This window comes from Fusarium keratoplasticum, chromosome 5 (genome assembly GCF_025433545.1).
Source record: "Fusarium keratoplasticum isolate Fu6.1 chromosome 5, whole genome shotgun sequence".
Lineage (NCBI taxonomy): Eukaryota > Fungi > Ascomycota > Sordariomycetes > Hypocreales > Nectriaceae > Fusarium > Fusarium keratoplasticum.
Genome location: NC_070533.1, coordinates 4,091,515 through 4,117,917, shown reverse-complemented (window position 1 = coordinate 4,117,917; position 26,403 = coordinate 4,091,515). Strand labels below are relative to the sequence as shown.

Sequence of the window (26,403 nt, the reverse complement as noted above, 5' to 3'; positions counted from 1 at the left end):
CGAAACGGCTGTTCCTTGCATAACCTGGCTAGATTTTGTTCGGACTACGGCGCCTCATTCATCGTCTAGGAGGTGACCGGCACAGGGGAATATGACACAGACCTTTGATGGGAATACAGACGGAGAGCATCTCTCTTAGCTACCTACAGTAGGCAAAAAGAATGAGACCCAGCGCTGGGCAGGGATCGGAGTGTGAGACCTGTATAGCCAGCTTCATGTGCATACCCGAGATCAGGCAGATGTGGGCAGCACAAACCCATCAGCAAACCGTTGCTTTGTCTTGGCTGCTCTTTCAAGACCCCCACGTCCATGATAACAGACCCTTCATGTCACTTGAGCAACTGGCGATTGCCATGTATCAGGTCACGGCTCTTGAATCCTCCCAAGCCCCGCCCCTGGCCAAACGAGGATAGCATCTCGGCTTTAGAAGCCGAGCCTCTAACCACACGCAGGGTAAAGCCAGCGACTGTCGGACTGGCGAATCAGAGAGCGGTTCATGACGTGGGTGTCTCATTGGCGAATTCCATCTCGATTGCATCCGTCATCGCTTCTTCCCCCACAACATCCCCACACAAAAGGAAGAGCTTCTGCTCTAATGAGCTTTGTTGCTCGGCTTCCAAAACCGACAACTTACATTCATTCATCTTGATGCTGCACGCCGAATATCGGGACACCGGCATTCAACGGGCAATATCCCGTGGCGATTGAAACAACCAGCTTCTCCAAGATACTCTCGTCAAGAACCGAGATAGAGACGTCAAGACCGAACGAACCTTCCCATCGTCGCCTCAAGCTGGTGCTATATCAAGCTCCAACCCGCTTCGCTTCATCACCATCTCCAAGCCAAAAGTCTCCATCAACACCGAGCCATCCTTAATACACTGTCGATTTCACCATGACATCCATCGCTTCCACTCTCAACGACGCCAGCCTCGTCGCTGACAAGTCCTACATCAACGGCGAATGGGTGGCATCCGTCTCTGGTCAGACCTTTGAGGTCCGCAACCCAGCTACCGACCGGGTCATTGGCACCGCGCCCGAGTCTACCGTTGACGATCTCAACAAGGCCATCCAGGCCGCCTCAGATGCTTTCCCTCTATGGCGAGCCCAATCAGGCCGCCAGCGTGGTCGCATCCTGCGCAAGCTCGCCGACCTCATCGCCGAGAACAAGGTTGACATTGGCAAGGTCATCACCGCCGAGAACGGCAAGGCCAAGCCCGATGCTGAGGGCGAGGCTCTCTTCTCTGCTGGCTTCTTTGAGTGGTTCGCCGAGGAGGCTCCGCGACTCTACGGCGATGTCGTCCCTCATGCCCAACCCAACGCCAGAATTCAGATTCTTAAGCAACCCGTGGGCGTCTGCGGCTTGATCACGCCCTGGAACTTTCCTATGGCAATGGCCGCACGCAAGATCGCTGCCGCCCTCGCCGCTGGCTGTACAGTCGTTGTTAAGACGGACGGCGTCACTCCCTACTCTGGAAACCTCCTCGCCGTCCTTGCCGAGCGTGCCGGCGTCCCCAAGGGTGTTCTCAACATCGTCACCGCCCTCAATAATACCCCCAAGCTTGGCCTTGCCCTCTGCGAGTCTGACACGGTCAAGAAGATCTCCTTCACCGGTTCCACTCGAGTCGGAAAGATTTTGATGAAGCAGTCGGCCGATACCCTCAAGAAGCTGAGCCTTGAGCTGGGGGGTAACGCCCCCTTCATCGTCTTTGACGACGCCGACCTCGAGACGGCCGTTGCCAGCGCTGTCATCGCCAAGTTCAAGGTCTCTGGCCAAACGTGCGTGTGCGCCAACCGAATCTACGTGCAAGAAGGGATCTATGACCAGTTCGCCAGGCGACTGGTGGAGGAAGTGAGCAAGTTCAAGGTTGGCAACGGAACTGACGCCTCCGTCACTCACGGCCCCATGACCACGAGTGTCGAAAAGGTCGAGGAGCATGTCAAGGATGCCATTGGCAAGAATGCCACCGTCCTCCTCGGTGGACAGCGGTTGCCCGACCTTGGCAAGAACTTCTTCCAGCCCACCATCCTCGGCGATGTAAATGACACCATGGCCGTCACCTACGAGGAGACATTTGGTCCTCTTGCGGCCCTGACAAAGTTCAAAACCGAGGACGAGGTCATTGCCCGAGCGAACAAGTCTGAGGTCGGCTTGGCCTCATACGTCATGACTACCAACCTGGCCCGATCGCACCGCGTGCAAGAGAGGCTCGAGTTCGGCATGGTTGCCATCAACACAGGCGTCATCGCCGACTGGGCAGCACCGTAAGTTTACCGTCTCTAACTCATCCTCGGCAAATGCTAACCAGTTGTAGTTTCGGAGGTGTTAAGCACTCTGGCATGGGTCGCGAAGGCAGCAAGTACGGAGTTGACGACTACATGGTCCTTAAGACTATTGTCACCGGCGGCATTAACACTGTTTATAACCCCCGTCTTTAAGAAGCGAGTACTTTATAATATATCAGGCATGTATTACGGGTTAAAAAGCATAGTATGAATAGACAAAAGGGGTCTACTTGCCCTTAATAGTGACGATTAAGTAGCCTACCATACCAGAACACCAGCCCTCAGTTATACAGGTGTCTACTGTCCTACCATTAGAGGCAGCCTCTCTGAAGAAACTTTCCGAACCGTTATCGCCATCATCCAGCTCTTCACTGCGGAAGAATAATCTATCTTAGGGATGGTGTTATGCAAGACTTCTCACGATCTTTAAGCTGCCCACCATTTGCTCATCACCAACCACCAACCATGATCAGGTTATCTACGAGGTACAACTCAACATCCCCAAGCGAAACTGGCAGAGATCAGTCTGTGGTGCATCCTCCAAGATCTATTATCAGGAGCTCCCCTCGATGTAATAGCACGATGTTGAGCCGTCGCAAACCCCTCTTCACCGCCAAAGTTCCCCGACATGAAATTCGCCGAGAGGTTGCTGCCTTTCCCGCAAAGCCGTCGGTATGATCCGAGCTGTAGGCACAGGACCCTGTTGTCTCTGTCAAACAAGCCTCGTATTGGTCAGGATGCGAGTTGAGCATACGGATATGGTGATCCGCGTGGCACAGCTTAAATCAGGAGCAGGGGGTGGCTAAAATGCCCAGTCCCTAAATGCAACATTGTTATGGAACCTCGCCTAAGGAACGCCTCTGAAGTTTTCCTTTGGCCGGTGTGTCTTAAGCTTCCTGTTTGAGACTGTTGCGTCCTGTCATCAGGCGAGATGCGGTATTTCGGCGCCTTGGCAAGTTGGGATGGCGGCGAGACCGTATGTTAAACATTGCAAAATGTGGTTATATCAGATTCCAGTGGCGTCTCGATTCATTTCGTTCTTCATCATGAACCTCCACACCGGGTCCTCATCCCGCTTTTGATCATCCCACGGGTAGACCCGAGGCAGGGGTCCTGGAGGTAGTGCCAGATACCAAGCCGGGACACTTGATTTCGAGATGGCTCTATTATTTATGCACTTAGGTTTCTCATTGGTCTTAATGCGAGACGTTTAAATCCTGGTGTTGAGTTCTTGCTCTTGAACTCTGTCCGCATGACTTGGCAACATACATATATCACACGTTACCTAGCGAGTGCAATGCAAAGACTTGAAAGAACCATACGATAACAGAAAGATGAAATACATGCCACTCGAAGGATTCTTAACCCGGGTAGGGACACGCTAGTGCAGCACTGTGTATGGTGGCACGCTTGGCCAGTTCAGATTCCTGGGAGTGCACCCAGCCTCGATCCCAGCCTGCAGCGTAATTGAACCTATCACGGGAAGACTTGAGAATGCTTCAAGTCTTTACCAAATACTACCTTCCTAGAGCATTGAAACAAGGCTAAAATCAAAGAGACTCGGCTTTGGTTGACCATATGGTATGGTATTAACCACAAGACGACGGGCCAGACTCCGTCTATAAAGAGCATAATGGCAGTCCTCGTTTGACAGTTTCACACATCAGCACCATCATTCATCTACACACTTAACAGTCCAATACTTGAAGGCCCGCAACATGAAGGCTTGCCTTGCCATCCTTCTTCCCCTGGTTTCGGCCGTGGCCGTGGTGAGTTAGATCCCCACACTTTAATAGACACGACACGTCCCAATGCTGATTTGACTTGATTTTAAGAACGTTCCTAGGAGCATTCCTGAAGGATACGACCTCTCGGGCGAGCTTGAAGTCATTGGTCCTCTGGAGGAAGGCGGAAAGAATGTCACCCTGAAGGGAACAGCAGAGGTAGCTATGACCGCCCATTCTCGATTTGCACATATCTAATCTGCAATTTCATAGACTGTTATTGCGCAGATCAAGGAAGCAAACCCAGACTTTGAGCTAGACGATACTGAAAATGTAGAGCTCAAAGAGACCAAGCGAGACTTGGTCCTCGAGGCTCGCGCTCATGCGGTAAGGTTGCCTTGGTTCCTCTACCACTGGCCTACTAACCTCCATCTCCAGACTCACCACTTCTGCCGCGCCGGCAAGATCGGCTACTGGGGCGGAGGCGAAGCGAATCGTGACCAGATTGCCCGTGAAATCGGCTACCTCCGATCCATCGGCAGCCGGACCTGCGGTGTCAACGCTCGATCTTGCGTGCGCATCTCGTGCTCCAACAACGCGGGCATCTGGTGGTGCAACGACAACAACTACCACGTTGGCGAGAAGTGCAACGACCTCGCCAACCTGGCTCAGATTGCCGTCTACAAGTGCGAGCGTCATGTCAAGGCCACGTGCTGGTTCGGACACCCCGTGTGCTATGACTGCGGATGTCGGCCCATTGATGACTGGGTGGTTTGGGGCCAGCAGTTTAGCAGCCTTAACCACAATGTCATTGTCACTGTTGATAAGTGTTAGAGGGTAAGGCGAAAGTCCCGGGTAGTTAGGGCTATGGGTCGAAAGATTTATCACAGTTCAGGACTGTCGTTCTCTCTTTTGTTACTGAAACGCCTCGAAGCCGTTGTCTAAAGGGCCTATTGGGGAAAATCTCTTCTCTTCTCTGTAGCCTTAGATACTTGATAATAAAACTACCTCTTCTTATCTAATCTCAGGTCTAGCCTTAGCAGTACATGTTCGGCGAGTAAGTCAACCTTTTTAAAATGCTATTTATAGGATGCGCGGAAGCGGACCAAGGCCCCGATACCATGGCCCGACACTTGGAACGTACAGTACTATCCCATCTATCTTAAACTGCCCATGTGTCATGGATCATGGTGTTTTACGACATCATTTTCACGGCGCTGTCCTCTATGACTCTGAGAAAGGAAGCAGGCTCGTTAACAAAGGCAATGCGTCATTGACGAGCAGACAGACCTCTTGTCCAGAACTCAATTGAGCCAAGTTGATCTCTAATCAACAACCAGCCGACGAATTATCCAACTGAAGCTTAAATGGCCAACAACCAACAGCACCCAACCTAGGTGCACCAGTGGCCAGAAATACCTCGTTGACGTCAGCATCAGGAGGAATCGGTGGGAATCAGGTGAGCCATTCATTTGTTTCAAAGAAACATGGACCAGGAATCATGCACTCGACTGAACAGCTGGTCCTGGCCTTGACCATGGCGGACATGTTTGCGAGAGCTGACATGTCCAGGATGGCAACGCGAGCCGTGTTTTACTTTTGTTGAATGGCCCCAGAAGAGATTCTCCTCGCTGATCCAGCTGTCCGGAGACGGCAGGGTTGGCAGGTTCTCGAGAGCTGCCGGTCTCACCCAATCAAGAGTCGGTGGGCAGCAGAGGAGATAAGATACCCCTATCGGTTGGTCAATGTCGAGACCACGGCATCAGTCCCTGCATTATGACGCGACCAGAATAAGCACTAGAGGACCCAACCGTCTCAAAAGTTTCAAAAACCGGGTCAGGGGCAAGACGGGTCGGCATATGGATCGACACGGTAAAATCAGCCGTTGGCTCCGAGCATCAAAATAGTAGCGGTCATCAGAACCCTATCATTAGATCCGCGGGGAAGAGAGATAGGAAGTCGGGGCTGCAAGCTGCACCTCCACCGTAAACACTCGGCCAATCAGAAGCTAGGAGGGGGCAGAGGGCATTGCGTGTTGGCCGGGCCCAACATCGACGTTGCACAACGGCTTTCTCGGCCTTGTCAATACGGGCAACACAGCAGTCCAGGAAAGGGCTCAGCTGTGACAGACAAACCTGCCGTGGACAACAAGGCAGGCTATTTTTGAATACTCGTAACGCCACCCGATTCGCAATCAAGACCGCATCTGAGATCATCGCCAAAGGCTGGCTCAAACGCAGTCAGACCGGCCACGATACCATCTCACCGTCAGGTCGGTTAAGCAGCATAAAGTCATGATGCTTCCATAATGTATGCAATCATCCTGTGCCTGGCCTCTTTCAGCTGGGCTGATCTGCCCTAATGGGTGTGCCCCGGCGATTGCGCAATCTCCGTTGCCGCCACGACTGCACAACTTTTTGAGGCCCCCGCAGGACCCAAGTCTCGACCTGCAGCGGCACAGACGGGGAGCCCAATTGCCGGTCAAAAATGTGGCAGAGGATCTGCGTAAAATGCCTCTTTTTGTGTTATTTGCCGTGTTGTCTTGGTACCCCTGTCCATGAGGCTCTTGACTCTCCGCAAAACGTGATCCTCGTGGAAGCTGACAGCGTCTGCGAGGCGAGCGGTTTGGGAAACACGGCTGTCAGGTGAAGTGACGGACTGGGAGACTGTGAATGGTGATCAATTTGGGTTCCGGAGCCTGGTCTTGGGCGGTGATCCTTGAACAACAAGCCATAAAATAATGCTCGGTGTGCAGTCGTTGACCAGTCCACTTCTCTCTCACGCAAATAGAAAGATCATTAAACAGACTAATAACAGACCGGCCAAACCATATCTCTATTGACACACTGATACTGAGGCTCAATGTCAGCAGAAAAGTGAGAAAAGCATGTCCCGACGTCAATGTTGCGACACCACGTTATCACGCAATCGGCTCATCAGCCGAGTTCAGGCACATCCCAGCTGAAAATGCTAGCACCCCTAACCACATCTACTTGCGAGGTGCATGTCAAGTTACCCTATCATCAAGGTAGCCCTGAATATAAACTGAATCCCAACGGCTTTCCAAGACGGGGTGTGTTGTCACCGAGTGTTGACTTGCCGTCCTGCATCAATAGTGGTTGCCAGCCTGCTCCCGTCCTGCAGCAAAAGAGGTTGCCGTCCTGCATCAACACGGGCTCTCAAGCATATACGAGCTTATGGCTGAGCTTGGAGAAGCCTTATTTGTCCTGCGGGTGGGTATTGGGTCGAGCATGTGTAACCTGACTGGGATGATCATCGCCCGGGTTTTACGTGGGTGAAGCGTGGCCAACAGTCAAGACTCTGTGAGAAACGTGCGGCTGAGGTCTGGATGCGTCTTCCAGCCTTCTCATCTCGTCATTACTTCCGGCTGGTAAACATCTCCAAGAGGTATAGAGAGAACAAGCAAGAGTTTCTCTATAAGTATCCTCTTATCCTCTTCCTCAACGTCAACTCTCAGACTTGTCCTCACACACCAGTCTTTTCATCAAACCACTCTTTACCTCATACATCCAAGCCTTTCGCTTCATCCCACAAAATGAAGATCTTCACTCTCCTCGTGCCTCTTCTCTCCGCACCACTGGCCTTCGCCGCCCCTGGCGACTACGGCTATGGCTATGGAAACACCAAGACCGTGACGGCCACCGTCACTGTCACGAAAAACTACCCCCAACCTCCTGTCACCAAGACCAAGACCTTGACAGTGACCCAGCCCGCCGTCACCAAGACCAAGACGATCTACAGGCACAAGCCCCCGGTCACCAAGACCGTCACCGTCACCCAGCCTCCCGTCACTGTGACCAAGCCCCCGGTTACCGTGACCAAGCCTCCCGTCACTATCACCAAGCCCCCAGTGACCAAGACCGAGACCGTGTACAAGCACAAGACCAAGACTGTCACTGTGACGCAGCCCGCGATCACCAAGACCAAGACCGTCACCGTCACAAAGACCGTCACCGAGTATCCTCGCAAGACCTACGAGAAGCCCGGCTATGGCAACCCTGGCTATGGCAACCCCGGCTACGGTGGCGGCAAGGACAAGGACAAGGACGGAGGTAAGAAACTCACAGCTTTTTTGATACATGAGAGTTGCTAACATGTCATAAGACTACTAATGACTTTCACCCATGAGAATTGGGTGGGTTCAGCACTTTGAATGTTTGCCCTAAGGGCAGAAGTGCTGGGTTTGGATGCGCCGGGATGGATGGATTCCAACGCCACGGTCCTTTTTGAATCTGCCTTACTGCTTTGCCTTTTCTACCCCCTGTTTTTATTCTTGCTTCCATCCTTTATGCCGACTTATACCCACTGCCCTTGCTGTGGTGAGAGTCCAAGCTGTGGATGGCAGACTGGTCGCTTAACGGTGATCAAAAAATATTCTCTTCGAGACATTCTTTCACATAGTAAGATATAGCCGCAGTATAGTTTCGACGGTCCTTGGGCTGTCTTGGATTGGAACATAAATAAAATGTTTTTGACGTCTACTTGATCCTCACCTGTTATTAGTATAACTTGTACTTGAGTGAGTGAGCTTGTCTTTGTGTCTGTGATTTCCCTCGTTGGAGGTCAGAGATTTCCGGGGCGCTACCATTACCTTAGATACGCTATGGACTGTCTAGAGACATGTTTCCCCAGTGTTTCCCCAGTGTTTCCAATTTAAGAAATCAAACATCCACAACAGTCTTTCAATACCTATGTGTAACACAAAGAAGGCAACAAGTAAATAGCAAATGTTTAACAGTAATCATTAAAGCTTCTTTCATATCCCTATAATTCAACTATATCTTCCACAATCTACTTGCCCATAGGTAGATCGCTTCGCAAAATATCAATATCGGGGTTCCTGTCCACATTCTTAAGCGGCTCTGTTTTATTCTCGAACAGCAGCTTCAACAATCCAACCATGACCTCATTTACCACCTTTTCGACCTTCCTTCCATTCAACTTTCCAAACACCTCGTCCACTGTGGGCTGCAACTCGGGCGGAACCTGGTACGCCGTCAGCAGCAACGGCAGGTCCATAAAGGCATAGTGCTGCGTATCCCTCACCGCCAGTTCCATCTTGGCAGCGTCGACCTTGTTGTAGAAGCTGTCCCACTCAGGCACGGGTGCTGAGTAGTTCCTCCCAACCAGAATAAACGGCTTATCTTTAAAGCCCTCCTGGTTCACGGGTCCGTAGATTGAGCCGTCAAAGTTGAGCCCTCCGATGACATTTGGGTCGCGCTGCGCGGTAGCGGCGGCTGTGGCTCCGCCAAAAGAGTGTCCGTAGACGACGACCTTGTGGGGATTAAAGGTGCCTGGGAAGTTGGCGAAAATGGAGTTTGTGACGGTCGTGTCGGAGAGCTGGGATATGAGGAAGGATTCGTCGGCCGTGCGGACCTGGTCATGTTAGTCTACGTTGTACTCATTTGTCTGCTGACAACGATTGCTTCAGGCTGGGCATAGACGTACTTCCAGCTGCTTGAGAGTTAACGTCTCATTACCCAATGTTGCATATGCGGCACTCCCATCAGGGAACTCAACGACAGAGGTTTCATACGTATGGTCGAGCGTCACAACGATATACCCCAGACTGGCCAACGACCTCGCAAGCGCACCATATACAAACCTCGTGCCCTGGAACCCCGGCGAGAACACCGTCACAGGAAACTTCTTTTCCTCCTTGTGGCCCCCGTCCAAATTGAGCGTCTCAATGTCACAAAACTCCATTTCGAAATCTCCAAACAAGCCCTGCGGCACGCCCAAGGACTCGCCCACCTTTTCAAAGACGCTCGCCGTCAGAGGCGGCATGTATGGCAACACTTGGGCCTTGCATCTGTACTGAGCGTCGATGGGGAGATATACCGACGCCATGATGCGGCGCTTGGTGTTGGCCTCGGGCGCAAAGGGGTCTATACGGCTCGGGTCGATGAGCTCAAGGTGCTTGACAGCGACATCGTAAGAGCCTGGAGGAGAGGGGACAAGAAGAGCACGGGCTGCCCCAAAGAGTAGAGACAGTGTGATGAAATGCATTTCTGGGTGAACTTGGCTGTCTTTGAGGGATCTGATCTTTTGGACGCAGCCTCGGACGGCTATTTATTCAAGCCAGCTCTCTTAGCGAGGGTCCCTCGTGTTGATTAGATCTCACGCATTGGTCCATCTTGGGCAGAAGGATTGCCTGCGCCACTTTTAAAGTACGTATGACAATTACATACCAAGCACGTACGTGCAGGTTAGTATTAAGAATTAAGATTGCACATGACCAGGCCCCAGCGGCCGCGTCATGGTGCACAGCCATGGTAACATTATCTCGATCCGCCTAGGCAGCAGATTCCTCTCAGATCATCATGTCTGAATTAAAAAGGATATCTCTGTGCCGAGCTACCTCTCGTAAGGTTGCTAGCGAGGCAAATATTTACCAGCAGGCTTTGCAGATTCATGCACTATGTCTTAAAGAAGGTAAAGATAAGCACCAACTCAACACCAAGAGGGATGGCGTGGCAGAGCCTTCTTACGATTACAAATATATGAAAGCATAATGAGAACGGTGTAAAAACGCCTGGTCCAGGTCCCTGTGTTAAAATATTCTATACGAGCTCTATTCTTGTTTAGCACCTCCCGAACGAACACACTCAGGCTGGGAGTTGTCTTAGGTGAAGGTAAAGTAATTTAATCGTCCGGGGCCTTTGTTCAAGACAAAGACAATGCAGGCATCAAGAGAATCACGCACGAATAGGTTAAACGCCAAACATGTTCCATTGTGACCGGCACCTCGAACACTTCAAGATGCTTCTACATAAGCTATCCAATCCAGAGCCTATCCGTCTTTGCGGTTCAGCTCAGCTACCAACCCATCATCATATCGTCAAATCGTCAAAACTACCTTACACAAACACCCGCAAGAACTCAACCAGGGCCATCATAGCCATAGCCTGTCCGTACGGCATGCTCGTCCGTGGGATATCCTTATAATGCTGCAAGTCATGGCCCATACCCGTGCCAAATGACGTGTTGAGCAACTCTCCCTCCGGGCTAATGTTTTCCAGCACAGCCTTGATCGCCTTGACTGCCACCTCAGAGTACTGCTTGCCCACGTACCGCCGTCGCTCGGCCTTGAGCATGCCGTATGCAAAACCCGCAGTAGCGCTGGCCTCGACATACGAGCCCTCCTCCTCTGAGATGTCCAGGAGTGTGCGCCACAAGCCGTTGGGGGCCTGCAGCTTGGCGAGAGCCTGACACTGGCTCTCGAGGGTGTTGATGAGGTGCGAGCCGAGAGGATCGTCAGTCTTGAGTCCGACGAGCTCCAGGAACTCGGGGATGACAATGGTGACCCAGCTGTTACCGCGTGCCCATCGTGCATCGGCAAAATTGTGACCACCGTCCTTGAAAGTCCAGCCGTGGAAGAAAAGTCCCGTCTTTGTGTCAAACAGGTACTGGATGTGAAGAAGGAATTGCTTCTTGGCTTCGGCGACGTAATGCGGCCTATTGAGGACCAGACCAATCTTGGCCAGCGGCATCACCGTCATCATGAGGGTGTCATCCCAGAGCTGCTGGTCGTTGACCTCAAGATAGGTAATGTGCTGCATGCCGCCGTGTCTGGTGCGTGGGAGGTCGTGGTATGCCCACTCGGCCCAACTATCGAGCCAGGGCAGGTATGTCGGGTTACCCGTCTTCTCATAGACGTAGGCCAGGGTCAAGAAGACAGCCATGGTGTTGATGTTCTTGCCCTTGTGGCCCTCCTTGAAGCGGGCCTGGAACCAATCCTCGATGATCTTGAGCCACTCGTCCTCTCCCGTCATCTCGTAGTACTTCCAAATGCCGTACAGACCGATGCCGTGCGTCCACTCCCAGTCGTTCCAGCCCTTGGTGTCGATGATGCGGCCATCGTCGAGTTTTAGCAAGAACTCTCCGGTTGTGTCCTTGATGTTGACGAGCTCATGGATGAGAAGACGGATCTGCTTGTGGACGTCTTCCGCGGCGACGCCGTGCATGTGGGAAGGCATGATGTGATGGGGGAGTGTGTGAAGAAGAGGGGTAAAGTAGAGAGAGGGAGCCTGGTAGAGTATGGCGCGATAATTCGGTGAGAGCCTCTATCTCTCCGCAATAATCCTGTGCGTGATGCTGTGTTGACCGAGCGCTTTTTTTTTCCCAATCACTCGCCTGGTCACTCAACAATGGAACGAAACATGGGAACAACGGGATCAACACGGGGGAAGGCGGTAAGCATCTTAATAGTGAGGCAAGTCGACCAGGATGCCCACAGCCGCGCCAACGGCTCCCGCTCTCTCATGCCATTTGGACTCTGAGTGGCCATCTGAGCTTCCCCGCGAAGACCCATCAACCCACAACTTCGGTCCGAAGCAGACCGAGCTGTGAGCTTCGGTCAAGTCACGCCGTCCTATGAGAGGCCGGGAACGTCACTCCACACCCTCTCCGCACTTTGGAAAGAAACTTGGTTCTGTGGGGGTGGGGGTCTGGGGGCGCCTCGAGATGGGGGCGGAGACTCAGGCAGGCCGAGGTGAGCGTCCGAGAAGGGGAATGGTGAAGAGCTATGATGAAGCCATAACGAGTTGGGGGAAACATGGTGAAAGAAAAGACCGAGGTTTCCGAAGCTGGATGCTGGATCGGCAATTGTTTGCAACGAGACAAAGAGAGAAGACTTGGCGCTAATGTTTGACTGTGGGACTGCCATTCTGAATACTGGTACATAATCCACAGAGCCGTAACCTTATTCTCTTCGTCGATTGATGGGCTTCGTAATCGCCTTAAGCATTCACATACAGAGACTACCCTACTCCTCCCTCCAGCGTCAACTCATGACGGACACACCATGACAGACAGACAAGGACGATGCGGAGTAACTCATGCCGTCACTTCACTTCCCCAATTTCTCGACAGGGGAACACAAAAGCACCCAGGCATCAGCATTGGAGTACCCATGCCAACTCACCACCATGCACCGAAATCCTTTCCAGAACAAAACTCCCTCAGAAGCACGGCTTTCCCTTTTCACAAATCATGCGACGTCTGATGATGGTGATGATCGAGCCTCCCCCTGACACACAGGGTTGCATTCCGCGCTCTCCAACCCACACAACTCACCTTTCCCCGTCCACAGACCACTGGTATCATCCCTCAAGCGGAGATCCTGGTCCTTTTCACTTTTCGGTCCCAATTCAGTGGACCCTCCTCTCCTGAGAACCACATCTTCAAGCCAACCAGCATGAACAGTTGGAGATGAAAGAGTTGGGGTCAAATCTCAAGCAGACTCTGCCGCATACCCGAGCATGCCAGAGAGCCATTCGGGCATTCGGTCCAAACCCAAGCGAGGCACGACTCGCTCTGTGGGACCCTCCTCTGCCTAACCCTCTCTGGGCTTTAGCGGTCTCGCTCGTCTGGAGACCCAAGACTGGGGCGTCTGGGGGAGATGGGGAAGCCCAAGCCATCTCCGCACCGAGTCAGACGGAGTGGCACCTGGGGAAGCCCATTCGCTCGCCTCCTCCCCCCCAGACTCCAGGATTGTAAAGCCCGTCAGTCCGACTCTCGAGCAGATAAAAAAGCTCTACAACCCATCTCTTGGCCAAGGAATTTCCCCAAGGCCAAGACAACCACCAAGCCCTCCCCTCACATTGCCCCCCTTCTTGTCACATTATGGAGTCCGCCGACCAAGTCCAGCGCAAGCAGTCCCTCGACGAGGTCGAAGATCTTGAGAAGCCCACTCAGCACTCTGAGCGAGTTGACAAGGAGCTTGCCCAGTATGTCTCTGATGTCCGTATTGACATCAGCCCCGAGCGTAGCGCCCAGCTGCGAAAGATGATTGACAAGCGAGTCCTTCTCGTCATGATCTGTACCTACTTCCTACAGGCCATTGACAAGGGCACTCTCTCGTTTGCCTCTATCATGGGTCTCACGGCCGACACTGGCCTGGAGAACCCAGACGGGACCATCAGCCAAAACGTAGGTCATCCCGATCGACCCCGTCTTGGACAACGCTGACCATTGGCTTTAACAGTTCTCGTGGCTCACTACATGTATCTACCTCGCGATCCTCGTCGTCGAATACCCCCAGAATTGGCTCATCTCTCGTGTCCCCATTGCCAAATACCTGAGCTTCTGCATCATCGCCTGGGGTGCTACTCTTGCCTGTCATGCTGCCTGCAAGAACTTCACCAGCCTGGTCATTGTGCGAACTCTCCTGGGTATCTTTGAGTCGGCATGCCAGCCATGCTTCGTCATCCTGTCTGCCATCTGGTACCGCCGTGAGGAGCAGGCCTCTCGTGTCACCTACTGGTGAGCCCCCTGAAAAGCATGGACACACTCAAAAGCTAACCAACCGCAATAGGTACATGATGAACGGAGCCCAGCAGATCGTCGGTGGCCTCCTCGCCTACTGCTTCTCCCTCATCAAGAGCGGCCCCCTCAGGTCATGGCAGTGGCTATTCCTCTCGTACGGTGTCATCTCGGTCATCTTTGGCTTCTTCGTTCTCTGGTGGATGCCCGACTCTCCCATGCGCGCCAAGTGCTGGACCGAGCAGGAGAAGCACGAGATGGTTGAGCGCGTCCGCGACAACCAGACGGGTATCCAGAACAAAACGTTCAAGAAGGAGCAGTTCCTCGAGGGTCTCAAGGACCCCCAGACCTACGGCTACGCACTCATTTCTCTGTGCACCACCATCCCTACGTCTGGTCTCGGTGCCTTTGCCAACATCATCATCAAGAGCTTCGGCTTCAGCACCCTTGAGACTCAGCTCCTTGCTATGGTCTTGGGCTTCTACATCATCATTGTGCTGCTGTCATCGGCTTGGCTTGTAAAGAAGACTAATCAGAACCTTCTGGTTATGCTTGGCTTCTGTGTCCCGTGAGTCTATCCCTCGTTAGCCTTAGTGAACTATACTGACAGCCGCAGGTCCTTCGTCGGCACCATTCTCCTCATGACTATGCCCAACCGGACCTTTTCCCAGCACGTCGGTCTCCTCATCTGCTACTACATCACCCTCTCCTTCTGGTCCGCCCAGACTCTCGGTCTCTCCATGATCTCGCGAAACACCGCCGGTCAGACCAAGAAGACAGTCGTTGTCGCATTCAACTTCATCATCTGGGCCGCCGGTAACGCCATCGGCCCCCAAGTTTTCCTCTCTCACGACGGCCCCCGCTACTTCATCGCCTTTGCCACCCACCTGGGTTGCTACAGTCTTCTGGTCATCGTCATCCTCGCTCTACGATGGCACCTGCGCCGTGAGAACCGTCGCCGCGACGAGATGGCCGCCGCGGGCATTGCCGAGGCAAGTGTCGACGCCACGGCGCGCGCTTGGGAGGATCTTACGGACAAGGAGAACCTGAGCTTCCGCTACGTCTACTGAGTTGTTTATATTGTGTACGATGCATATAGATGGAGCGGGTCTAGCATATTTAGAGATCGCTTTAAGACGGTCAATGTTGGGTACTCCTCGAGTCCTAGCGATTTAATGAGTACGACGAGATTTACATATACGTTCGTTTCCGATGGGTTCATCGTGTGCGTCTGTTTATATAACAAGGACTAGCTTCCTCTATGTTCTGTTGAGGGTCTTGCTTACAAGACAGAGCCATTATCGGCCATCGCCAAAGGGTGCGCACCCTCTTGGCTTGAACCAAAGACTTGGCCGACATTCCTGTTGCCTCTATATCCTGCCGAGCCTGCTTCTAATTATACCGATCAACTCAATGAGTGCCATTGACGAGCCTCTCATAATACATCCAATGCTCTGTCCCTTGATTGTCTACTGAGGAAAGTTTGCCAATCTGTTCACTAGAATTGTTGAGCGCGAAATCGCCGGCTTGGCGCTGAGAGTCGCAGGTCGGGGCTTCGCAGGTACTCCGGGTCATGTCATTGACCATTCCACAGGTACCCGTTGAAGTCGTGCGGGTACATTCCCAGCGTGTGTGATCCCTGCGGACTTGATTGGTAGTCTCGGAGGGCATCTTGAGTAATCTGGTCGAACTGATCCTTGGTGATATACGAGATTGTGCTTTCGCTGCAACACTACTTGCCAAGTCGCTGTGCTGTTAAAGTTGCCTACTTAGTGAGTGAGCAGAGTGAGGTCGGGTGTCTGTCGAAGGATTGTAGGATGTAGATTGTATAGAAGCGAACACCTTAGACTTTTGGTCTCTTTTATACCTCTCCGCCATTAAAAGCGTGCACCAGCCCATGACTGAGTAGTTGTCCAGGCCCTCCTTAACTGTGAAGTCGCCCATGCACTGATTCGTTGGAGAACAAAGCCAGTGAGTAGATGATTCGGCGCCGTTGACGATCAGAGACATCCCTTTTTTACTCTCACTCACAGGCTTGTGTACGATATGAGTGAACCAACTATGTAAAGAGCCCGCGGTGAGGGTGACTCTGACTAATGGAGCCTCGATCCCGGCGTTCGCCATCCAACACTACATACAACACAGCAGTACAGCCAACACGTTTAAGAAGGTCATACAGAGTCTTCTACATCTAATAAGAAGCAAGCTATGCCCTGATCCCCATTAACCCAGTTCTCGTACATGCAAAGCCGATCATGTCATCAATCATCAACTCAACCCAACCCTCGCAAAGACCGTCACGCCTAACCCTCAACCATACTCAAACATCCAATCCACATCGAAATACATGAAAAGAAAGTCAAACGCAGTGTTCGACATTCTCAAGTGGCATACAAAAAGGTGTAAGGCATCGTGATGGTGCTGCATAAACGGAGGCGGAGTGTTGGAGCCACTGGAGAGCAAGGAATGGTCTCGGGAGATCGAGCTCAAAACGGCAGCAGATGCCGAAAGGTCCCAGGCGACAGCGTCAAATCACTAAAGGGTTCTGGCGACGGGGAGACTAGTTGGACTCGTGGCGGATAGTCTTGAAGTGCATCTCTCGGCCCCGATGCCCAAGCGAGACGAGTCTGAGGAAGTTGTGGCAGTTCCCGTCATGTTTGACACACCCAGTGCGTTCAAGCTCCTCAGTCGAACAGTCAGTAAGATCCTTCTCAAGTAGCGCCTTGAAGCAGATCCACTCTGTGTCCCGGTTAGCCAGGTCATGAAGCCGTCTGGACTGAGCTCCGTCCACGCGGTCAGGCATCAAGAGGCTGATCAACGTCATGATTCCGACCTCACCATCCACATTAAGACGCAAGTGCTTGGAAAGGGCGTAAAGAGTCTTCATGAAGCTAGCCATGGGATGGTACTCTTGCCCTAGGGCGGCATTGGGCTCTGGCGCGGGCGTGTCGGGACGAAGGCGCTTGAGACCGAGCGGTTGCATGTGACTTGTGTTTGTATTTTCATCGTCCGCAACGAAGAGGCTGCTCTCCGCACCAGTGCTCACCGATCTGTTACGATACACCCTGTTCTCCTTTCGCGTGCTGCGTCGGTCCTTCGGGGGGGAAAGGAGATTGAGCGTCGACTCCTGGTGCTTCTTCCGTGCCTTGTTATGCTTGAGTTGATCAAGCTCGAAATCATCCAGTGGGACTGGGTTCAGAGGAGGTGTCGTGAATCTCTTCTCGGTGTAGGTTACTCCACACTCGTTCATCTCTTTGAGGAGATGTCCTTGGACTCTGTCAAAGACCTGGGCCGCTTTGAACGGGACGGTCAGGCCTGACGTGTTCCTGATGTCGTCAATCCCGTTATAGAGCTCTTCCAACTCTTTTTTTCGGGTCAAGAGAGTGCTTCGAGGGGAAAGTAGCTCGGGTACAGCCACCCCAAGGAAAGGTCGGGCAGCAGGCTCAAGAACAAGCTCGGGGACGGGCGCGGGAACAGGTTGGGGAGACTCCAGGGCAGAGTCGTCCTCCCGTCGAAGTCTGTCGTAGCAACGCGACATGACCACATCAGATGGGTCAGGGCGAAGGCATTTCTTCCATGGCCACTCAGGCTCATTGGGACGAGATCGCTCAACTGTGGCACGCACAAAGGTCAGTAATAGAGACGATTCGAGTCCAAGGGACTACGTACAAAAGCATTTCCAAGTGATCATGTCACTCATGTACGCAAAGAATTTGCCTGGAACCTCCTTCCACTGAGCCTTCTTCAAAGCCAGTGTGATCGCCCTGTCAGCGTAGTTGCGCAGCTCGCCGTAGCGGTGCATCTCGTTGGGGCTCATCCAGTCGCAGTAGGCCCTGATGTACTCTCGGCGCTTGCTAGCGTCGGGCTCGTTGCCAATCCATGGAACAGGAAACCTTTCACCGGGATGGGCGAGTGAGTCGGAGTTGTAGTGAGGGGGAGCCCCGGCCTTGTCGGAAAGGATGGGCATGATCGAAACGAGTGCGTGGGTGGGTGGGCGATGACAGTGGTGTTGGAAGAATGCTCAACTCGCGCGCGCTCCTGAAGATGAGATAAAACCGGTTCAAAGAAAACTCAACAAGATCGTTTTGGGCCGCAGTTGCTACGAGCAACTCATGCGTTTGTTTACGTGGTGAAGGCGTTGACAGTGCCGGCCACTGGCAGAACCGAAGCGAGCAGATGCCCCCTCCACCATGATGAAGCCCTGCCGACCATGACAGGCCGTGTAAATGACCAAGTGCCTTTCTCTCCATTATAGCCCATTCTTACCAGGAAAATGGACCATCATGACGAGGCGTGATTCGTTCCGAAAGCCCAAGGGGAGCGGCCGCTCCCGCAGGACTCGAGTGTCAGACCCAAACATCTACCCCTACTCCTCTCACCCTCAAGGAACCGCTATCCTCTCCTCAGCTCCTCGTCGAGCTTCTGCCGCGTCCTACACTACTCAGCCTTATCCTCCTCGACCAAACCCAAGCCGCGATCCCCAGAAACAAGCCTACGCGGGCCATCCTCCCCCTCCTCACCCTAGCTGTCCGATCGAATCCCACGAGCCTTTTCTCAAAGACGACGAGGACCTACGACTCAAGGCTCTCCAGCAGCCTGATGGAACTACCACTAATTTCACAGTCGTCAACAAGGACAAGCCTGGGGCAAACAATACCAGCGCGCTCCTCCCCCTCCCAAACGGCGGCATCCTCTTCGACGTCAACAACGAAACGAGCGCCATCGCAGCCTACGACCGCGCCAAGGGGGCTTCTGGGAGCGGAAAGGTCCCCCCGCTCCGCCAGAACGCATGAGAAAGCACTAGCAAGGTTGTGGTAATTGTAACGGGAGAGTCGGCAGTGGATAAGTATCATGAGGAACAAAGGAGAACGGTGGATCAGCGTTTTGTTCTGCTGGTGGCTGGTTCGTGGGAGCATGAGAAATATGGAAGAACAAACAACGATTTCAACGTCAAACGTTTGTGAGCAGATATCATGTACGCAGCCTAGCCACAAGCACAACCGTCTCGGACCCAGATCTATCAAGCGCTACGGCAGCTCCCTCAAAGCCAGTCTCCTCTCTCGATGAACCCGAGTGACTAAGATGACTCTTCGACAGAAAAAGTCCCCGTCAACTTCAAATCCCGCGAGCTTTCTCCCACAGCAACAGTGAATTCTCCGCCGCCCGTCACCCGCCAGTTCTGCTCCGCCACGTCCCAGTAACTCAAGTCCCTCCTGGTGAGCTTGAACTCGACCGTCTTACTCTCTCCCTTCTTCAAAAACACCTTGTCGAAACCGCGCAGAACACGGACGGGGTGGTCAACCTTGGAACTGTCGGGGTACGACAGGTAGAGCTGCGGCACCGCCTTGCCATCGACAGAGCCGCTATTAGTGACGACTACAGAGACTGTCACCACGGGTGTCCAGAGATCAGGGTTGCCACCTTCTTCGCCTCCGGCTGGTGAGGGAGGCTGCTCGACATGATAGCCGTCCGGGTAGGGGTAGTCGCCAAGCTTGATGTCGTCCGCTGACTCGATGTATGGATAGATCCATTTCTCAAGTCTACGAATACCCTTTGGCCAAAGACCCTCCTTAACATCAGGAATCTTGTCGCCCAGTTTTGGAGGCTCTGCGCTGGGCTGTGATGGTCGCAACGCTGGGAGGTGAGGCACTGCTACATCCCGGTTGACTTTCAGGTCCTTGTACTCAAAGGAAGTGTACGAAAGTCCAAAGCCAAACTCGTATCGAGGTTCGATGTCGTGCTTGTCGAAGTGCCGGTAGTCAATGTATAGACCCTCACCAAAGTCCTGCTGCGGAACGACTCCGTTGGGCAGATACAGCACCTGGCCACCTTCGCCGTAGTCCGCAAGGGTCTTCCCAATGGTGTACGGGAGCTTTCCGCTAGGGCTCTCGTCGCCAAAAAGGATACTTGCGATGGCATTCCCGCTCTCCTCGCCGGGTAGGTTGGCTGCCAACAGTCCCTTGATTCGCGGATGGTTGATCCATTTCTCCACGACAACAGGACCAACGGCATGAATCACCACAATCGTCGTGCCAGTTCCACCACCGCAGTGATTGGCAACCTCGGTGAGGAGTGCGTCGCCTCCCTTCTGCAGGAATAGATCGTTTCGATCGCCGTGCACGCCGTTCCAGCCGAGGTATCCCTCACCCGAGTCCGAGTTGGCAAACACCAAGCAAACGTCCTGTTCCGTTGCCTTCTTGGCATCCTTGGGCTTGTTCGACAAGAACTCGCTCACCTCAACCTTGTCCTTGTTGAACTCTCTTCGTAGAGCCTCAATCGGAGTGATCAAGAACGGGAAATCGGCTGCGCCGCTGCCCCAGCCAGAGCCAAGCGTGCCATCATTGCACCCTCGGTCGGGGCAGCTGTTGGGTCCTTTTCCAGGGCCAGCATCCTCGCCGAAAATCCCAATCTTGATCTTTCCAGGTCCCTTGTCAGACTCGGTGCTATTCAAGGCCCCGTCGCGAGTCAGGGGAAGAACTCCGTCGTTCTTGAGCAGGACAGTTCCCTCGATGGCAATCTGTCGAGCAAGTTCGGCGTGGTTATCTTGGACATTCACAAACTGGTTTACCACTTGCTTTTCCTGAGACGAAGGGCTCCCAGGGGCCAAGATCCCCATCTTGTCGTAGGTCCACGACGAGAAGTTGGGGCCCTTGTTCTCGTGCTTGTCCTGCCCGAGCTGATAGAAAGACGCAACAATTCGGAGTGCCATGTCATTCAGTCGATCCACCGGCAAAGATCCATTGAGAACAGCCTGAGTAAGGCGAGGGCCCCATAGGGAATCGCCATCCTGCCATTTCAATCCGTCTCCAGGCATCGACATATCCAACCCAGCCAAGGCGCTCGCCACGCCAGATCGTTGGGCCAGCCAGTCCGACATGACGAATCCCTGGAAGCCCATCTCGTCCTTGAGGATTCCATTAAGCAGCTTCGAGTTCTGGCAAGCGTACGAGTTGTTGACCATGTTGTACGAGCACATAACACTTGCGACTCCAGCCTTTACGGCATCCGCAAATGGCCAAGCGTAGAGCTCGTGCAGAGTCCGGTCGTCAATGTTGGACGACATGGAGTTGGGGAGACCCCACTCCCAAGACTGACGGAAATGCTCCTGCTCATTGCCAATAAAGTGCTTGATCGTGGCCATGATGCCTTGGTCTTGAATACCTCGAATAGTTTGTGCGCCGGCAATGCCTTGCAGGTAGGGGTCAGGGCCAAATCCCTCCCAGTTGCGTCCACCGGCGGGCATCTTTCCGAGGGGGCCGATAGCAGGGCCCAAAATGACATTGACGCCCTTTCCCTTTGCTTCCAATGCATGAGCCTTGCCGCGCTCATACATCAGCTTCCTGTTCCACGTAGCTCCAACAGTAACACCAGCAGGCCAAGCTGTCGCGTTGTCGGCAAAGCGGATTCCCAGAGGACCATCCTGCAGCGCCAGAGAAGGGAATCCGGCGTGGACCGCGGCGCCTGTGTTTCCCACAGCCAAGCCCATACTCCATCCTGTTCCTGTGGTGATGTTGACCTTCTCAGCCAACGTCATCTTTCCAACGAGCTGGGCGGCCAGGCTGTAACTCTTCTCCCAGTTCTTTGACGAGCCACCCTTTGGGCTTGGGTACCATGGCGGCGACTGTCCAAAAGTCGGTGGTGCTTTGATCTTGTTCCAAGCAAAGGCGCCAAGAGCTGAAATGACAATCCAGATAGCCAGAACAACTCCGACAACGGTCAAGCAGCATCGTTTGGGTGAGGCACGGCATGGGCGGAAGAGACCAGTAGGCTTCACTCGTCGGGGAGGGACATAAATCGGTGGCGCTTCTTGAAATGGAACGAGATTCTTGTCGAGATAGTCTGTCGCATCAATGTCGGAGTAGCCATCGGAGCTCCCGTCAAAAGACGAGCGCCCGCCTGGCTTGAGGAGGTTCTCCCTGCTAGGATCCATGGTGGGCGGTTTCCCCTCTCATTCAGCACGTCGAAATCACAAGAAAGACCGCGATGATGTCGGAGAGGATCCAAGACAGTGTTTTACTACAAGGATGAAAAAGAAAGACTGGTCATTTATAGGACCTTGAAGGAATGATGCCCTTGCTCTCACTCTCAAGGCTCAATCAGCATTATCTTTATCTAATCCACCGCGTGTTGCGTCACGTCACATTCCGAAGCCATCCACCTCTTGGTGTGTGTGAGGATGTGTGGGGCCAGTGCAGGTCCCACGATTGGTCAGCACCACCATGGACTGGGAATCGATACCTTGGTTCTCTGCGAGTTTGTGAGATAACTCAAGTACCGTTATTGTGCCCCTCCCTCCCGTCTCCATGCCCCTTGACGCCTTGCCCCCACATCCTCAGGACGGTTTCGGAACCACGGCCCGGAGGGCGGCTCACTGCATGAGCACGTGACAAGGCACTACCCTACACTGAGACAAGATCAGGGACGATCAATCAATTGTCGATCGGGACAGGGCATTGGACGGTGAAAACAATCATAAGTTCATTATCAGATAATATCTTGTATCTCTGTGTAAATATCTGGATGTGAAGATATATGAAAAATGTTGATTTATATCGCGCAAAGCTGGATCTAACAGCGACTGGTTTTTGTATACAATGTTGAGAATCAATCACCATCGCAGGGAAGCAAGCATGAGTCTGGACCATTTCAAGCGTAAGGGAAGATTGAAAGCTCACCTTGCTTAAAGGCAAGTACTCTACTCTATTTCCACCTGACATAAAATCATGATTATAAAAAAAAAAAATAGCCCAAAGTGCCGTATCTTGTTTTGTTTAGTGGTTTTTCGCGATTGATTTTAAACCACGTGACGCCTCTATCTCCATCTGCTGGCGGGTGACGCCGGGTTTTCTTCGGCAATACCAAAGATCGGCCTCAACTCCAGCTTTACCTGAGCGCAACATCTCCAAGCAAGCAGCAATCCGCATTGCCCGCCCCAATTGCCCAGCATGTCGATGTTCCGTGCGAAGAAGCTCGACCTGGGCTGCTTCGTCAACGTCCGAACTCTGCGTGATCACACAAAACGCAAGGTGTTTGAGCAACACGAGACTGAGAGGTGCGCAAACTCTTCCCACTCTCCCGAAGCCCTCACGTTTTGCACGGCCCTTTCAGCGGGCGGCGAGGCCTCTTCCCCCCCCATGCCCCAATTTGAGCCATTTGCTAACACAGTGTTCAGACAAGCCCTCCGTTATATCATCCGCAATACCACACTTCCCCCCCGAGTCCGCGCCGAGGCCCAGCTCCAGTTAACGCAGATGCACTGCTATACCCGACCGACTCAGATCCGAAATCGATGCATCATGGGTGGCCAAGGCCGTGGTGTATTGAGCGACTTCAAGATGACCAGGGTACGCGCCGAACCGAGGCCACGACGCCAGACGCTGAGGCTGACACTTGCAGTACAACTTTCGAATGGAGGCCATGGCTGGCAACATTCCTGGTGTGAAGAGAGCCAGTTGGTAGAGAACTGGTCTGCGGGAATTGAATATCGTGGAGGAGAGCAATGTATGACTATGTGCTGGCATCGCGGGAGTCTTGGCTTGGGAAAGACGACATCTCAACCTGCGACAGGGGGCGGACGAGACATGACTGTACAATACCATCCAACGCTGATCGGAATACCTGCTTCTCCAACGTGACGACGAAATTGATGATGCGGGACTCCCCTGCTATTTGATTGAGTGGTGATGGTTCTGAGGGGCTTGATGAGGCGACACCTCTCCCCATAACATAAAGGGACTAGCTCACCAGTTTTCAGGACGTATGAAGAGCATAAGGATGTCTCTAGGTATGCACCTGGCAGTCATGGCTATCGCTTAAACGGATGGCCAGAATGCCATGAGAAACTTGGCCAAGATTACGCTTCCACTGCTCAAGACCGAGGACACGGAGCCTTGGGGAGCTAATTCTTCTCAATCTTCCAGAAGGCTCTAGGAACCTGCCGAGTGACCCCAAGCCCTAGTTCGGCATCAAGTCCCTGTCTTGTGATGCTAGGCGCGCTCAATCTCGTCACATTACTTGGGGGCATCTTGAAATCCTGGCGCAGATGTGCGATAAGATAAGAGCCGATAAGAGTGAATCCGATAAACGTGATAAGATCTTTTCTGTGTGGCTGGGACGTTCGGGTGGCTGACTCAAACCTGATTGCCACCCCACTGCCTAAGGGAGGAATCCAAACACTCTTCATCAACCCTTCTACCTTTTCGCCATCCATTCGCATTCTCTGTCGCTCTGTCGCTTTTAGTCCAACTCATATTGCCCGCTACTTATTCCAGCGAATTTGCCCATCATGGGAGGCGGCGATCTCAACTTGAAAAAGTCTTTCCACCCTGCGCTGAGGCGCAACCAACAGGCCGTCTACGAGGAGGAACAAAAGGCCCTTGCCGAGCGCAAGCGCACCCAACAGCGCATCAATGAAATCAAGGAGGAGCGCGCGAAGGAGGAGGTTCAGCGACAGCTCGAGGCCGCCGGAGGCAAGAAGCGCATCGATCGAGTCGACTGGATGTATCAAGGTCCCAACGATGGACAGACTGGCACAACAGAGGAGACGGAGGCGTACCTGCTTGGAAAGCGAAGAATCGACAACCTCATCAAGGGGACCGAACACAAGAAGCTAGAGAAGCAGGCGGGAGAGGAGAGTTTCATGGCACTGCAAAATGCCAATACCGCACGGGACACAGCTGCCAAGATCCGCGACGACCCTCTGCTAGCCATCAAGCGACAAGAGCAAGCTGCGTACGAATCGATGATGAACGATCCGATCAAGCGACGCCAACTACTCGCATCCATGGGGGTTGACGACGAGAAGAAGGACAAGTCTAGGAGGAGAGAGGAACGACACGAGCGACACCGCAGGAGACATCGCCATCGCAGTGCCGACTCAGAGGACAGACATCACAGGCGGAGACGGTCTTACTCGCGATCACGAAGCCCACGACGACACGAAGATTCCCGAGAAGATCGACACAGGCGACGCAGAGAACGAGATGACCACTCGCCAGAACGACGTTCGCGAAGAAGACACGATTCAGAGGATGAGGAAGCCTCTCGACGCCACCGCCGAAGCCGTGATGACAGGCGCTATGATGATGATCGACGACGAGACTCGCGGCGCAGCTACGGCGGCGAGACACGTGATAGGAAGCCACGACACAACGAGGAAGATGACAACTCCAAGGAGGAGGAGCGCCAGCGCAAGTTGGCAGCGATGCAATCGGCAGCCTCAGAGCTTGACGAAGACCGTGAGAAGCGGTTAGCAGCGCTGGAAGAACGGGAACGGGCGCTCCGAGAAGCCGATGACAAGGCGAGAGAGCGCGGGGGAGATCGCGGGTTCGTCAACAGACTGCATCAGCAGGCAGGAAACAAGGGCTTGGCAGAGCGGATGGGAGGAGCACGACGGGGATATCAGAGAGACGACGATTAAGCGGGCATATATCAAGGTTGCAAATCATGGCTTTCGGCGTTTGATATTTGGTTCTGTTGGAGGTAATTATGAGCATAGAGGTCTCCCTCGGAGCTGCGGCGCGAGGTTGAGGTTGATCAATAACAGTGGCATCTGCAAGAATGAATGATTCATCCACCTGACTCCAAAGGCTGAACGGTGTCGCATCACCGGAAGATGGCGTCGATTCTGACCCATAACCCAGAGACTCGGGCTCCTGGCAGCCAATGTCTTAGCCTGACTGCCTCGAGTGGAAAGCCCCGTCGCTTGGTACTGTACTGTATCAGTTGACGGGAGCACTAACGTCAAGCAAGATAATGCGCGGATATAAACGAAGGCGGCCAAGCCACGATTGAATGACGATTCAGCAACAAAGCCACCCGACCCGACCTGAATCGCCAACATGGTGGGTGAGGTGCCACAACTCGACGCGAAGCTTCCGAACATCTCCACCAAGCGAGTCTTTTTTTCGTTCTTGCCGACGGAGGAGCCGTTTCGACCAAATTCTTGGGTCATGCTTGGATGGTGATGAATCTAGACTCTTCTCTTCCTCAATCTTGGACTCGATATTGGACCTCCCCCAAAGGACGGTCACGGACCCCTCAATGTCCGGGCGATCATGGACCGGCGCCGAGGGAGAAGCAACGGTTTAATAGAGAGGCTAGAGCC

At 53.3% G+C, this 26,403-nt stretch overlaps 11 protein-coding genes across 11 annotated transcripts; 7 read left to right on the top strand and 4 right to left on the bottom strand.

Annotated features, from left to right (window-relative positions):
• Positions 1-895: 895 nt before the first annotated feature.
• Positions 896-2,439, top strand: NCS57_00796400 (Aldedh domain-containing protein; the record flags this gene model as incomplete). Its single annotated transcript, XM_053057798.1, has 2 exons — positions 896-2,265; positions 2,316-2,439. The coding sequence occupies 2 exons, from the start codon at positions 896-898 to the stop codon at positions 2,437-2,439; spliced, it is 1,494 nt and encodes a 497-aa protein (XP_052913993.1).
• A 1,565-nt stretch (positions 2,440-4,004) lies between these two features.
• Positions 4,005-4,844, top strand: NCS57_00796300 (uncharacterized protein; the record flags this gene model as incomplete). Its single annotated transcript, XM_053057797.1, has 4 exons — positions 4,005-4,055; positions 4,122-4,229; positions 4,284-4,397; positions 4,449-4,844. 4 exons carry the CDS (start codon positions 4,005-4,007, stop codon positions 4,842-4,844), a joined length of 669 nt encoding a protein of 222 aa, XP_052913992.1.
• A 2,539-nt stretch (positions 4,845-7,383) lies between these two features.
• NCS57_00796200 (uncharacterized protein) lies at positions 7,384-8,143 on the top strand (the record flags this gene model as incomplete). Its single annotated transcript, XM_053057796.1, has 2 exons — positions 7,384-8,083; positions 8,136-8,143. Exons 1-2 carry the CDS (start codon positions 7,567-7,569, stop codon positions 8,141-8,143), a joined length of 525 nt encoding a protein of 174 aa, XP_052913991.1. The 5' UTR covers positions 7,384-7,566.
• A 679-nt stretch (positions 8,144-8,822) lies between these two features.
• NCS57_00796100 (1-alkyl-2-acetylglycerophosphocholine esterase) lies at positions 8,823-10,061 on the bottom strand (the record flags this gene model as incomplete). The annotated part of the gene is made up of 2 exons (XM_053057795.1): positions 9,480-10,061; positions 8,823-9,407 (listed from the first exon to the last, which is right to left on the bottom strand). The coding sequence occupies exons 1-2, from the start codon at positions 10,038-10,040 to the stop codon at positions 8,823-8,825; spliced, it is 1,146 nt and encodes a 381-aa protein (XP_052913990.1). The 5' UTR covers positions 10,041-10,061.
• An 830-nt stretch (positions 10,062-10,891) lies between these two features.
• On the bottom strand, positions 10,892-12,010 carry NCS57_00796000 (uncharacterized protein; the record flags this gene model as incomplete). Its single annotated transcript, XM_053057794.1, has 1 exon — positions 10,892-12,010. The coding sequence occupies one exon, from the start codon at positions 12,008-12,010 to the stop codon at positions 10,892-10,894; it is 1,119 nt and encodes a 372-aa protein (XP_052913989.1).
• Positions 12,011-13,658: 1,648 nt separating this feature from the next.
• Positions 13,659-15,367, top strand: NCS57_00795900 (MFS domain-containing protein; the record flags this gene model as incomplete). The annotated part of the gene is made up of 4 exons (XM_053057793.1): positions 13,659-13,964; positions 14,020-14,297; positions 14,350-14,865; positions 14,914-15,367. 4 exons carry the CDS (start codon positions 13,659-13,661, stop codon positions 15,365-15,367), a joined length of 1,554 nt encoding a protein of 517 aa, XP_052913988.1.
• A 1,490-nt stretch (positions 15,368-16,857) lies between these two features.
• Positions 16,858-18,264, bottom strand: NCS57_00795800 (uncharacterized protein; the record flags this gene model as incomplete). Its single annotated transcript, XM_053057792.1, has 2 exons — positions 16,858-17,909; positions 17,967-18,264. 2 exons carry the CDS (start codon positions 18,262-18,264, stop codon positions 16,858-16,860), a joined length of 1,350 nt encoding a protein of 449 aa, XP_052913987.1.
• Positions 18,265-18,580: 316 nt separating this feature from the next.
• Positions 18,581-19,090, top strand: NCS57_00795700 (uncharacterized protein; the record flags this gene model as incomplete). Its single annotated transcript, XM_053057791.1, has 1 exon — positions 18,581-19,090. One exon carries the CDS (start codon positions 18,581-18,583, stop codon positions 19,088-19,090), a length of 510 nt encoding a protein of 169 aa, XP_052913986.1.
• A 284-nt stretch (positions 19,091-19,374) lies between these two features.
• Positions 19,375-22,227, bottom strand: NCS57_00795600 (Beta-glucosidase; the record flags this gene model as incomplete). The annotated part of the gene is made up of 1 exon (XM_053057790.1): positions 19,375-22,227. One exon carries the CDS (start codon positions 22,225-22,227, stop codon positions 19,375-19,377), a length of 2,853 nt encoding a protein of 950 aa, XP_052913985.1.
• A 1,015-nt stretch (positions 22,228-23,242) lies between these two features.
• Positions 23,243-23,756, top strand: NCS57_00795500 (uncharacterized protein; the record flags this gene model as incomplete). The annotated part of the gene is made up of 3 exons (XM_053057789.1): positions 23,243-23,349; positions 23,470-23,641; positions 23,694-23,756. 3 exons carry the CDS (start codon positions 23,243-23,245, stop codon positions 23,754-23,756), a joined length of 342 nt encoding a protein of 113 aa, XP_052913984.1.
• Positions 23,757-24,582: 826 nt separating this feature from the next.
• NCS57_00795400 (Pre-mRNA-splicing factor CWC25) lies at positions 24,583-25,716 on the top strand (the record flags this gene model as incomplete). The annotated part of the gene is made up of 1 exon (XM_053057788.1): positions 24,583-25,716. One exon carries the CDS (start codon positions 24,583-24,585, stop codon positions 25,714-25,716), a length of 1,134 nt encoding a protein of 377 aa, XP_052913983.1.
• Between the last annotated feature and the right edge of the window lie 687 nt (positions 25,717-26,403).